At 40.6% G+C, this 14,074-nt stretch overlaps 1 protein-coding gene across 10 annotated transcripts in view; it reads right to left on the bottom strand.

The window, feature by feature from the left end:
* Positions 1-14,074, bottom strand: part of ANKRD44 (ankyrin repeat domain 44) — a 323,548-nt gene that overhangs the window by 106,677 nt on the left and 202,797 nt on the right. For all 10 annotated transcript variants that reach the window (XM_047720656.1, XM_047720651.1, XM_047720650.1 and 7 more), the window contains exons 9-10: positions 8,868-8,946; positions 806-920 (exon numbers count right to left, since the gene is read on the bottom strand). In XM_047720656.1, coding sequence (XP_047576612.1) covers positions 806-920; positions 8,868-8,946 — 194 coding nt within the window. The remainder of the gene's footprint in view (positions 1-805; positions 921-8,867; positions 8,947-14,074) is intronic.

Below are 14,074 nucleotides of genomic sequence, written 5' to 3' on the forward strand. Positions count from 1 at the left end.
CATCCTGGAATTATACTCTTTCAACTCTTGTTCCTGCTTTCCTCCCTGCTCTGGATGTCTGCCACCCTCTGCTCCACTCAAGTCATTGCTACCCTTCAAAGCCTACTTACAACTCACCTTCTGCTTGAAGCCTTTTCTGAAAACTCTGGCCACCTTTGAGCTCTCTCCTGTCTATAGGCTATGGCATACACTGTCTACACTGAACACTTTGCCACTTAAGTCCTATTTCATTTAGAACTTTATTATATACTCTCTTGCATGGCTCTTTGTCTTAAGAGGGCCTTGGCCTCTAACAAAATTATGAGCCCCTTAAACGTACCAACCAGGTGATTTATTTCCGAAACTTCCCATAGCACCCAGCCACTGTAGCCGACTTGTGTATCTGCTTATATTCTTGGGGAACGGAAGTATAAAATGAGGTCAGGTTTCCCCCTTCCCCATGTAGCAGATTTACTCAATGGTACTCCCTGAATTTGCCCAACCATGTCTTATTTTTCCTGCCTAACCAACGTTAAACACTGGAAGGAACAGAACGTTAGAAAGTAGAGTTAGGAATAGAGTTCAAGTCTCCTTAATTAAAAGCACTGGAATGTCCTCTTTCTGAAGTAGCTGAACATAAAATTGGTTCTTTCTTGCATCCGCCACTAAAAGTCACTTAATTTAGTTCAAGTTTCACTTGCATTTAGCCCAATGGTAGAGATCTACCTTAACCTAGATAAATGGAAACTGTCCACTGCATGGCAGCCCCCTTTGGCAGGGCTCCCACATGTGGCAATTACCCCGCTGGGTTTTCGCAGTAACCTACTTGGCTGTGTCAGCTCCGCTGGTTATTAAGGTGTTAATCAAAAGCTCATGACCGTATCTCGCAGCCACATGGAGAGGAGTGTTGCCGTCCTTATCCACACAGTCAATTTCACCGCCTGGAAGAGAGGTTATAATACGGGGTGACATAGGGATGCCGGCTGATTCAGATGCCACATTCTATGCTAGTCACTCGTGTTGTCCAAATGTTGACTTCTTTCCCCCTCTGTGTACATCTCTGATCTGAAGTACAAGAATGCCTTTCCAGGGGACACACCATCTTCTGAAATAATAGTATAATTAAATCTGCATCAAGCGAAGTCTATTAGATATGCTTTCAAAACTCTTTCCATATTGTCTTATTTAAGGATCCAAAATCTCACAACTAAATTCCTGCTCTGAAGGAACAAACTTATAAAATTCCATAAAATGTAATTCTGAAGATACAATTTTAATTTTATCTGCGTGATTAAAGACCTACATAGGCTGCATACTAAAACATCAGGACCAAAGAGAATAGAAAGTTCAAGAAAATACTTTATGTAGTTTGACCATTTGGTTTAAAATATGAAGAGTAAGATGAGTGAACATATAACTATGAACTAGAAATATCTATATTTATAAAGCTTTTACATTAATCATCAATGGCCCTTTTAATTATATAGTATTTTCATCTTATTTTGTCTTCTTTCTCCCAACTTTTTATTTTACTACATTTCTTCCTTTCTCTCCCCTTTTCATAAATATGTACGTTAATACAGTTGGTCTTTAAAAAAGATTTTACTTATTTGTCAGAGAGAGGGGGAGACAGACAGAGAGAGACAGAGAGAGAGACAGAGAGAGAGCGAGCGAGAGAGCACAAGCAGGGGGAGCAGCAGGCAGAGGTAAGAGCAAGCTCCCTGGGACCATGACCTAGGCTGAAGGCAAACGCTTACCCAAATGAGCCACCCAGGAGCCCTGGTCTATTTAACCATTTAAAAGTTAGAAATCATGACATTTCACCCCTAAGAACAAAGAGATTCTTCCACATAACTATAATTCTATTAGTATACGCAAGAAATTTAATGTTGATACCATAATTTTATGTAATATATAATATATTCCAATTTCTCCCATTATCCCCCAAATGTGCACTATAGCTGTTAGTTTTTTAAATCCGAGATCCAACAGAAGATTCTGCTACCATTTGGTTGTCATGTGCCTTTAGTTTCCTTTAATCTAAAACAACCAATCAATCAATCTATCTATCATCTCTCTCTCTCTTTTTTTTTAAAATTTTTTTTTAATTTTTTTTTTTAATTCATCTCTCTCTCTCTTATGTCATTGATATCTTTGGAGGTCAAGCCAGGAATTGTGTGGCATGTTCTGCATTCTAGAGTTGTCTGATTATTTCCTCTATTCGACTCAGAACATTTTGGCACGACCACCCCAGAGCTGAAGTGCCCTTCCCACGGAATCTCCACAGCACGCACTAAGGTCGGGTGAGCCCGCCGGGTGATGCCAATTTTGATAACTGTAGTGCCTACAGTTTCAGTTTTGGAAGATGAAAAAGGTTCTAGAAAGGACCAATGGTGTTGGTTACACAAAATGAGAATGTACTTAGTGTCCATGAACTGCACACTTAAAAACAGTTAAAATGGTAACTTTTTATGTTATATATATTTTACCACAATAAGAAAAGGGGCTTGGTTATTTGGTTAAGGTGAGGCCTGCCAGCACTGGCCATTGTAAAATGTCTTTTCCCGTTTGTAATTAACAACCAGTTTGTGAGTGGTACTTTGAGAATGTGCAAATATCCTATTTCCCAACAAAATTCCCAGCAAGGATTTTAGCATTAACAGGTAGTACTTTGTTCAAAAGTTACCTGAATTCTTTATTCTGTATGCTTATATTATTAACTCGATATATAGTTTACACTTATTTGATTGTTTTCAAAAATTTTACCAGCTTTTAATTTTATTAGTATGTAAAAAACTCACATGTTTCAGAAGTCAAAATGATATTTTTAGTGTTTATTCATTTTTCTACTCTCTTATGTTAGTCACCATACAGTATACCATTAGGTTTTGATGTAGCATTCCATGATTCATTGTCTGTGTATAACACCCAGTGCTCCCTGCAATCCGTGCGCTCCTTAATACCCATCACCAGGCTCACCCGTCCCCCACCCCCTCCCTTCTAAAGCCCTCAGTTTGTTGCCTGGAGTCCATAGTCCCTCATGGTTTGTCTCCCCTCTGATTTCCCGCTCCCCCTTCATTTTTCCCTTCCTTCTCCTAATGTCTTCCATGTTATTCCTTATGTTCCACAAATAAATGAAACCATATGATAATTGACTTTTTCTGCTTGACTTATTTCACTCAGCATAATCTCTTGCATCAACATGGATGAGACTGGAGGAGATTATGCTAAAATTATATTTTTTTAAAGACTCATTCTCATTTCCATCCCTTCCACTTCATTCTCAACCACATCCTACAGTAATCATTTTCATTAGTTTTGGTTTATGCTTTCTGTGTTTCTCTTTGTAAAAATAAACACACAGTGGGATGCCTGGGTGGCTCAGTCAGTTAAGAGGCTCCCTTCAACTCAGGTCATGATCCCAGGGTCCTGGGATCGAGTCCTGCATCAGGCTCCTTGCTCAACGGGAAGCCTGCTTCTCTCTCTACCTCTGCCTCTCACTCCCCCTGCTGTGCATGCTCTCTCTCTCTCTCTGACAAATAAATATATAATCTTTAAAAAATAAACACACGGACTCTTTATACCTTGCTTTCTTTTTCCTTTTCCGTTTCTTTTTGACTTAACAATATATCCTGGAATTCACTCCTAAAAATCACTTCTTGGAGGTCTTCCTCGTTTTTGTACAACTTTATTGTTTTCTATTGCATGGAGATACTCGTTATGCCACAGGTCTGGTATGAATAAGCCTTTGGGTAGTAAGTACCATTTTGCTATCATCGGGAGTCCTGCAGTGAACAACCTCACGCATATACTGTTTCCTGTCTGTTGCGGGGGGTCTCTTCAGGGTAAATTCCTAAAAAGGGGATTTCTAGGTCAAAGAAATGAATATGTGGTTTTGTTCGATGTTGCCACATTTCCTCCTATAGGTCCTGTGCTATCTTGCTACTCACATAAGCAATGTATGAGTGCGTTTTCCCCACAGCCTAGTCAAGCCTTTGAACACCTGCCATGTGACAGGCGAGAAGTAATATTTCAGTACAGTGTTCATTTGCATTCCTCATATTAAGGAAATTGAGCATCTTTTCATGTACTGAAGGACTATTTATCTTTTTCCATGAACTATTTGTTCATGACTTTTGATCATTTTTCTTTGTGTGCTGGGGGGGGAGGAGGTCTTTCATTCCTTGATTTTCAAGAGCTTTTAAAATATTAAGAGATTCACCATTGATCAGTAATACATATTACCAATATTTCCGCCCTTTGATTTTCATTTTTCTTTGTTATTTTATTCTGAAAAAGAACCCCTATTTTTGGAATTCATGTCTTTTCTATTATTAGATTTAGAGTTTTGCACTGAGGTGAGAAAGGCTTCCCCCACATCCTGACAATAAAGAAACTGACACATGTGACGATATTTGCAATATCTGTCTCCATGGATACTGCACAACAGTCCAGGGTCCGTGTACCTATCTATGAACTGGCCACAGTGGTCGGCTTGAATGGTCCATGCCCAGAACTGATCCTGGGAGAGAGGGGAGGCAGATTCCAGACTCAAGAGGAACCTCTGTCCTGGACAAACACTGAAGCGCTCCACGTCCTTCCCAGCTAAGAGGCACCAAACCATCTTAAGACGTGTTAGAGCCCCCATGTTGATCAGCCCCAAATATGCCAAAAATTGGGTAGGGAAAGGAAAGAGTAAAAAATATTGAAAAGGTGAGGGGCTGAGCTGATAGAGTTTCTTCTTGTTGTTACTACTCTTTCATGAGTCACTTCAACATTTTACTTATTTGTTATTTATTTATTGATGTATTTACTTGTTCATTTATTTTTAGAGAGAGAGAGAGAGAGAGAGAAGGAGAGCATGCAAATGGAGAGAGGGACAGAGAGTGAGGGAGAGAGAGAATCATAAGCAGGCTCAATGCCCAGTGCAGAGTCTAATGTAGGGCTTCCCCGCAACAGGGGCTTGAACCCATGACCCTGAGGTCATGACCTGAGCTGAAATTAACAGTCAGACGCTGAACTGACTGAGCCACCCAGGTGCCCCTCATAAGTCCATTTAAAACTGTACAAATATATTTAATTATCTTGCACATATGCTTTTGTCAACATTTAAAATATGTTTCAGAGAAACATCATAGCAAGCGGACAAGTAAGAGAGAGACAGTATTTGTTATTCAGAAATATGTTTTATACTAGCGCAGGACCTCCAGATGAATGCGTTTCTATTTTGCAGTCATTCCTTAAACCTTTCCATTTTCACTTGAAAATCTTTAAGATTTGCCTGACATGCAAATTAAGTATCTTTACTGCTCATTTGCAGCTTGCAAGTTAAACTTCGGTACTTGATTATTGACAACTAGTGAGGAAAATCAACATTTATGAGTTTAAAAGTATGCAAAGCATGTTGGAAGGTGTAATTTATGCAGCATTATCTAAACATTCATCCGAAGTTAGTTTTCCCTGCACAGACAAAAATGGTCATCTTATTAAACTGCTTTGGAAACACTCTGAGCCAAAAGGTCGAAAATCTCGCAATGAATCATCCTAGCCTATCACTGGACTCTTCCTTTTCAAACTCTATTTTTTTTTTTTTTTTAAAGATTTTATTCATCTATTTGACAGAGAGAGATCACAAGCAGGCAGAGAGGCAGGCAGAGAGAGAGGAGGAAGCAGGCTCCCCGCCAAGCAGAGAGCCCGATGCGGGGCTCGATCCCAGGACCCTGAGATCATGACCCGACCCGAAGGCAGCGGCCCAACCCACTGAGCCACCCAGGCGCCCCTCAAACTCTATTTTTAAAGCTTCTGTGAAACATCATTTTTGAACTCCGGTAACCTGCTGGACAGCATCGGAGGCAGCGGCCAAGGGGGAAGGGCTGGATCAAAGGCCTGAAGCCATCACATTTTCAGCTCTTTCCCACTCTGGCTGCCACAAACCAGCTTCAGACAACAAACAACGTGAATGAACACAGAGGTGGTCTTTGCTCACTATCTTCAAAAATAAAAGAGGTGTGTGTGTGTGTCTGGTTTTTTGTTGTTGTTGTTGTTTGTTTATTTGTTTCTTTGTCTGTTTCTTTTCTTGTTCTTTTTTGGCAATTGTCTTACCCACGCTAAATGATTCTGGAAAAAGTTATTATGAAGACCTAGTAACCCTGAATAGAGAACAGTCAGGGAAGCAGAGAAATGTCATACAAAGTCCTAACACCAGGGTGATTTCACAAAACAAATAAACACAAAGAATGTTCCTCAGTAGCGTGCTCTGTCGGTTCAGGGAGCCAACCGATGTCCCCACGTGGGACCGGCTTTCACAGTCCTGTTGTGCACTGACCCACTCTGGAGGACAGAAACCAGGTCCGGGGGTGTGAGCCTCTGGGTTTTTCCCAGAAGGAGCTAACAAATAGGAGGAAAGAAAAGAGCTTTCCACTCTTCTCCCTAAGGGCGTTTTTTAAAATGTCAAATGGAAGAACTCAGAGTTCTCACATGTAATGCATGCAAAGAACAGTCAGCGGAGAGAAGAGAATGGCAGGTCATCCTTCTACAGGGATGACTCTAGTCTACATATAAATGACTCGTAAAGTAAATAAAACCCAGGTTAGAAAACACTTTTTTATTAGTGCCTGCGTGGCTCAGTCAGTTAAGCATTTGCCTTCAGCTCAGATCATGATGCCAGGGTCCTGGGATGGAGCCCCGCACCCCGCTTCTCCCTCTCCCTCTGCCTGACACTTCCCCTGCTTGTGTGTGCACACACTCTCTCTCTCTGACCAATACATAAATAAAATCTTTTGAAAAACAATTTGTTTAAACATGCCATTGTTCACTCAGAGAACGCATTTGTAAGTGTGGTGGTTGAAAGTTCAGTCTCTGAGGTTAGACTGTTTCAATTCCTGTTCCTCCACATACCTGCCATGTATCCTGATGGAAGCAACTGCCTCCCTGCCTCAGTTTCCCTCCCTTTGAAATGGAGACGACAACAGCACCTCTTTCTCATGGATTTACGGGGAGCGCTTACCCAAATGCCTGGCACAGGGTGGACCCTCAATCAATGTTAGCTTCATCATTACATATAAGGGGCTGCACAGTACGGCCACTGTGTCTCGTCATTTTGGGCCCCTGGACTCCACCTGACCCCCAAGGAAGGTGCCAGGGCATCCAAGAATGAAGCTCTGAAATGAGCCGTTTGATCGCCGAGGACAAGAGGTGGTTCTCTTTCAGATCTCATCCCAACTCAAAAGCCTGTAACGGTGTCCAGAGAGGGCAAGGGAGTCTTTCGGGTCCACAGGAATGGCTTTTGGAGAGGTCAAAGCAGCCAGCAGCATCCCCAGACCGTTATCACATACTAGCTTCACACGGGGAGATGGGTCATGGCCTCGATTCAGGGGAGGTGGCCAGGGTGGTCCGGCCAGAGGGAGGCACTGTTTACAAGCAGAAACTTGCTCTTTCTCTGATCTGACCGCTGGTGCTCGAATATGCTTTAGGAGGGGGCAAAGCTTTTATACCACAGAGGTAAGCCCACTGACTACATTCACACTAAATTTTTAAAAAATAGATACCAACTATCTCCCTAGTTTTACTGATTTTTTTAGCCAGTGGACACTGTTTCTGAAAACAAAACAGTTGAGAATTATATGGGAAGAGGAAAGTGTGAGGAGGGAGCCTCTAAGGTCGCTCCCCATCTCCCTTTGTTTACTTCAACCAAAACAAAACAATTAGAGGGGCCCCTTCAATAAAGTGAATGTCAAACACTTTCCATGTATTTCAAATTAGAATTAATGGGTGTTGTGCAGTTAATTTTCATTTTACCTTCCTTTGCTCATTGGAAACTGGTCAGGATTGATTGTCCCCTACAGTTGCACTGAAATGCCTATAAATTTCCTTTGCTTTGCTGCAGATGTTCTGCTTCCTAAGCATAATTTCCCTGGTGGATCTTCCATCAAATGTCAAGTAACTTTTTGGTTTTATGACTTGAGTGCCGAGGACGTAACACAGTATCACTAACAATTTGTCCAAAATCCTTATAAAAGAGAAAAAGGCAGGTCCAAGAAATTGACTAACGCCAGAATTTTGAGAAGTACAAATGAGGGTCAACTAAAGATAGTTCAGAAATTGCTGAACTTGGAATGTCAGCATAAAATCTGGATTAACCTACGTGTTTTTCTATTTTGTTTTGTTCTTGCTTTTAATTGTCTCTAAGATTTGCTAAGAAAGCAGTAGCTGTGTGGTCAAGGTCAATCCACTCACAGATGCTGGAGATGACCCATAACAGCCTTAAGAAGCATCATGTGAAGTGACACTCCCTAGTTCTGTAGCTATAGAGACAACCCAGTGGCTCAAGCATACCCTTGTCATCAGCCTGGAAAATTACTAGATTATGTGGCTTTCCAAGGTCTCTATCAAGCCTGTGACTTTATCATCTTTTATATCATGCACTTAACTCCTTTTCCTCTGACTCACCTCGTTTTCTCTACCTTTGCCCAAGTAGCTTAAAGAGTTTTAACTTAGAAAACAATGGTGAATTGTAGAACTTAGAAATAATTCAGATTTGCTGCTAGCAAATGTATGATAGTTATTTGTATTAGTTTCAGAGTGAAAAGTGCAGGATCTTGAGCCCATAGAAGTGCATCATTTCCAGTTTCAAAATCATATGTTCTTTGACTGACTAGGAATTAACCGAGAAACAGTGGCTTTATGTTCTCACTTCTAAGCTGGATGGGGATGATGTCTGATAAAGAACTTTTAGCAAAGTGCATCAAAGGATGGTGTAAATCTCAGCTTAATAAATCCGACCATCATCTAGTATAGAGCACCATCTTTGATGTTCAGATAACTGACAGCCCCACTCAGATCAGGATACTGTCCAACAAAGAACAATGCTGCGGAAGGGTCTCTCTTACCATTCTGAATGAGGGTTTGCGACCGTGTGAACCTTCCATGGACAGCTGTCATGTGCAGTGGACTTTTGCCATCTTTACTCTAAAAAATGAGGGGGAGAAAAACAATGGATCAGTGACGTCAGTCTAAAATGTCCCTATGGATACTACTGCTGATGCTCTGGGGAAAAAAAAAAAAGGTGAATTCAGATTTTTTTTTAAAAAGTCTAATAGAAACTGACAAAAGGCAAAAAGATAATTTTGAAAGCAAAACAAAAAGCATATATATTATCTCAAGTTACTGCATAACATCTCATTGTAAAGAAGCTTAGAGAAGTGAAAATTACTTTAGAGAAGAGATGTGAAATTTCTCGTTACACCGACAATTTTTAAACTATCCTGTTTCAAATGGAAGCAATCATCCAAAACGCTTTTTTCTCTCTTGCGATCTACCAATGAAGATGGTTTCAAGGCATTTTTTTTTTCAAATTTTGTCTAAAGTACATGAGAAAAGACAAATGATGTGCTACCTGGCTTGGCCCTGTCTGACCTACAGTTGACTGAGCTGCTGTGAATGACTGCAGCCCTCAGAACCGACCTGGAATATTCCACCACTCCCTACGTTCTGATTCCAAAGAAAACGACACTTCTGGTTGTTCCAAAACAGAAATGTTTGCTTCAATTAAGTCATTAGAAATCGTAAGATTAAGACATACAATGGTTTAGCAAATGGCCATTTTAATGATCACCCGGGAATGTGCTGAATTTATACATCTCTTTATTATCTAAAACATAAATGATAGAACTCCCTGATACAGATTAAGCCAAAACATGAAAAATGAATGGAATCTATAGACTGATCATCATTATACCAAATACTAAAGTCTTACACATTTGTTAAGAAAGTTATTTACAGAATTGCGTCTAAAAATAGTAATACCCAAAAGAAAGTATTAAGTATCCCCCATAGACAGAATGTATCCTTTCATTCAGATACTGTTAATGGAAGGGAAAAAAAAAAAAGAAATAGATGTAGCTATTCTTTTTATAACTCGCAGGAGAAACATTTTCCAAAGTCTAAGGTTAGACATGAGATTTCAAAAAGGCAAGTTTATTTTTGTAATGAAACCCATACACCTGTGCTTTAAAATGCACCATTGGTGGGGACATAAACTATTACAGCCGCTGTGGAAAAGAGGGTGGAAATTCCTCAAAAATTCAAAAATAGAAATACCATATGATGTAGTAATTCCACTACTGGGTATCTACCCAAAGAAAATGAAAACACAAATTCGAAAACATACATGCAACCCTATGTTTAGTGTAGCGTTGTTCATAATAGCCGAGACATGGGAGCAAACTGCGTGTCCACTGACAGATGAATGGATAAGGAAGATGTAGTGTGCAGACACACACACACACACACACACACACACACACACACACACACAGAGGAATATTATGCAGCCATACAAAGGATGAGATCTTGCCACTTGTGACAACATGGATGGACCTGGAGGGTGAAATAAGTCCGACAAAGAAAGACAAATACCATAGGATTTCACTCATATGCATAATCTAAAAAACAAAACAAATGAATAAACAAATAAAATAAAAAACAGAAACAGACTCATAAATACAGAGAACAAACTGACAGTTGCCAGAGGAAAGAGGGTAGGGAGTTGGGCAACATGGGTGAAGGGGAGTAGGAGACACAAGCTTCCAGTTAGGGAATAAGTCATGGGTATAAAAGGCACAGCACAGGGAATGGAGGCAACAACATTGCAACAGCGTTGTGTGGTGACGGGTGGGAGCTACACTTGCGGTGAGCTGAACGCAACATCTAGAGAAAGTGAACCACTACGTTATACACCTGAAACTGACGTACTGTACACCGAAAACACTGTATGTCAACTAGACTCAAGTAAGACAATACTTTAATTTTAAAAAGGAAAACATAGCAACCTGAAAATACATTTAAAAAATGACTCTTTGTTTTAAAAACTTCACAATGGGAACAAAGAATCATTTGAATCGGTATTTCTCAGAGTGAACCAAAGACTGACTGTGTCTAAACCACCTGGGGTTCTTGCCAGAGATGTGAGTTCTGTGCCCTGACCCAGACCACTGAGTCCCAGCGGGGACAAAGGGATCCCCATTTCTAACCTGCACAGCACGTTACAGTTTAGGAGCCACTGCTAGACGGAGGGGGCCTGAATAGCTAATAAAACCACAAGGGTGTAGCAGAAGAATTTTTATTACAGCCTGTAAGTCTGTTCCTTAGAAAGGAAGAAAGGAAACATGCACAATCTTTGCCAAGGAAAGAGTGCATCAGAACGGTAAGTGCATCGATTGAAAAATAATCTTTACAATGAAAAGGCACCAGGTAGATGGGGGGAAAACAGGATCTTTTCTCATCTACTATGATTATAACCAGAGTCAGAAAAGATTGAAAAAGGAAGATGGAAGTAAGCTTGAAGCTTTACCGAAAGGGTATTTTAGAGAGAAAGGAGCAGCAACCAAGAGGACAGGGACACAATTACAGAAATCGCCGAGTTGACGTTAATCTGTCCCTAGGTGGTGCTATTTCTTTAAATTTTGCTCCAATATTTTCCCTTAAATTTAATCGAAAAACATCACTAATTAGCTCTTAGTTAAATATATACATAAAGCCATAAATATTTCAGTGCTTAGGTAATATCTTTATAAATATTTAGCTAAGAAGATTTCCATGACTGGAAAATGGCTTAAAGGCTTTACCGGGGAATAACCACCAGCTTGGTGGTAACTCCCTAAATTGCAGCCCGAAAGCCACAGAAGCAACCAGGTTCCGTGGTGCGCAGTTGACAAAGCTGGTTCCATCTCGGGGGTAGCAACACCGTGCCCTTGTCTCCCGTGGAGTGCCTGTGCCTTTGGTAAAGGGACAAATAAACAGACGACCAAATTTTGGTAAAATACAAAGAACAAGGGGTGGGGGGTGGGAGGTTGGGGGCACCAGGTGGTGGGTATTGTAGAGGGCACAGATTGCATGGAGCACTGGGTGTGGTGCAAAAATAATGAATACTGTTATGCTGGAAAAAAAAAGAAGTATTAAAAAAATAAATAAATAAAAGTGAAAAAAAAAATACAAAGAACAGCTATATCAGATGTACCTTTGCCTGGGTTCATCTACCTCGGAGTCCAGCCCTGAGCTGATTTTTTTTCCCCCGAGGGATATGGTGGCAGAAGGTGGGGGAGGTGGGGACAGGAAGCGTTGAGAATATCACGGAGCCATTTTGGAACAATTGTGCTTACATGGTTTGAATGTAAAAAGCCGCTGGAAACTAATGAAGGTCAAAGGATAATACTTTTCATTTAGTCTTTACAAGTTAGAACTCAGGATATTCAGGGTGAGACTAGGGATACTACAGAGTTTCATTATCTGCCTGAGAAATTTGTCACATGGAGGGGGGGACTTGCTGTTAGTGCTATTTTAAGAACTTCAGACAAGGATAAGATATCCCTTGCATTGTCAAAAGAGAGGATATGCTCAGTTCTTCCACTCATTCAAAGCTTTGCTGTTATAAGATTCTTTTCTTAATTTCTAGTCTCTTTCCTATTTTTGGACTCATTTTCCCATCAGAGTTAGGGCTCAGAAAATTTTGGTTTTTTGAGATTTTTTTTTAATTATGCAAGAAGCCCTTCTATTGACTTAGGCACAGTTCAGCCATGGTCATGAAAGAAAACTAAAAAAGACTGAGAATATTTTATGAATATCAGTAGTCTTTCAGGGCAAATTTCAGCAGGAAGATTAATCCTTGAACTAAATGGAGTGTTTCAATTTCCTTGACCACCATTCTCCTCAGAAATCCATCACGTCTTCCACACCAAATATCTTCTTTCCTCATCCTCCAACATCCCCCAAACCTTCCCTAAACTCATACACGTTGCTACCACCCAGGAACTTGAAGCATCGTGTTGTCTGTGGCATGTGTCTCTGGGAGTCACACAGCTCAATGGCCCGACTAGAAGGCAACAGAGCCTCTATAAAACAACATCAAGGCCAGCTGGCAGGCTAAGTCAGGGGGAATGTGCCAGAAACCCAAAAGGGCTTCCTAATTCAAGGGAAGAGCAATCTAAAACCCTAATTTTCAAAAAGCCATACACAGTTTAATTTTTTAAATCGCTCTAAAGGCCATAGATGGTACTGGTTGGTTCTCATTCATTCCTCTCCCGTTCCCTCACAAGCTCTCCAAAGTTCTAATCATAATGTCCTTATCACTGCTTTCTTCTCTTGTCTGTTCTAGTTCTCACCTTTGAGCTCTGCAGTGCAAGTCATTCTATAGTTTGGACCTGGTACATATAAAGAAGGGAGCTGGTTCACTCCAGGAGATGTGCGATAGACTTCAGCCCCAGTGTCTGAGGGCTACACAGCCTACGGGCCCAGAGGCAGGAAAGGATTCAGACCATGGGCGGTCTGAATGTTGGAGGTAGGCAACCAGGTAAGGGTAATTCTGAATCCATCTAAGTAGTATTTGGAATAGCTATGTATGTAGTGCCTTCTTTAACATTTTGAATGCTTCTAAAAAGAGCTTTGGGATGCTACTGGAATTACAACGTAGTCTGTAATGGAGGAGAAAAATTATTTTGTATCTTCTCATGCTCTTTCTATTTGTGAAATACAAGTGAACCTTCAATGGAGTATTGCCTGAAGTATTGTGTCTTTATTATTTATCACAATTAAACCACCATTACTACAAAGACAGACGGGGCCATGGCCAGTCTAAGGAAAACAGAGGATTGTAAAATGTGCTCAGGACATGGTATCCTTCCTTTTCTCTCCATCATCTTGTACTTGTCCATGAAGACATCGCTTTTAGTATTTTGTGAGGATGGAGGAAAATAAAGCGATTATGTGGGTGGCTACTGGCTACGTTTCAAAATGTTATTTCCCCCAAACTTCAGAAAATCTAAACAAATACAAATTGTCTTGCAATCTACAAACACTTTCAAAATCCAAGGAGCAATGTGGTCCAGAGAGATAACAACTTCAATTAGAAAACTACCTCCAGAGTCAGACAAAATGGCTCTACGGAAATGTTAGACGATCCGTGCCTCCAGAGTGAATCGTGAAGGAGGATTTGAGAGAAGGAAGCCGGAGGATGTAAACAGAGGAGATGAAAGGAGACCGAGGGAGAAGGCTCATTTTTAACCAAAGCCCCATTCATTCAGATCAGATAATACATAAACCT

Source organism: Lutra lutra, chromosome 3, assembly GCF_902655055.1.
Source record: "Lutra lutra chromosome 3, mLutLut1.2, whole genome shotgun sequence".
Lineage (NCBI taxonomy): Eukaryota > Metazoa > Chordata > Mammalia > Carnivora > Mustelidae > Lutra > Lutra lutra.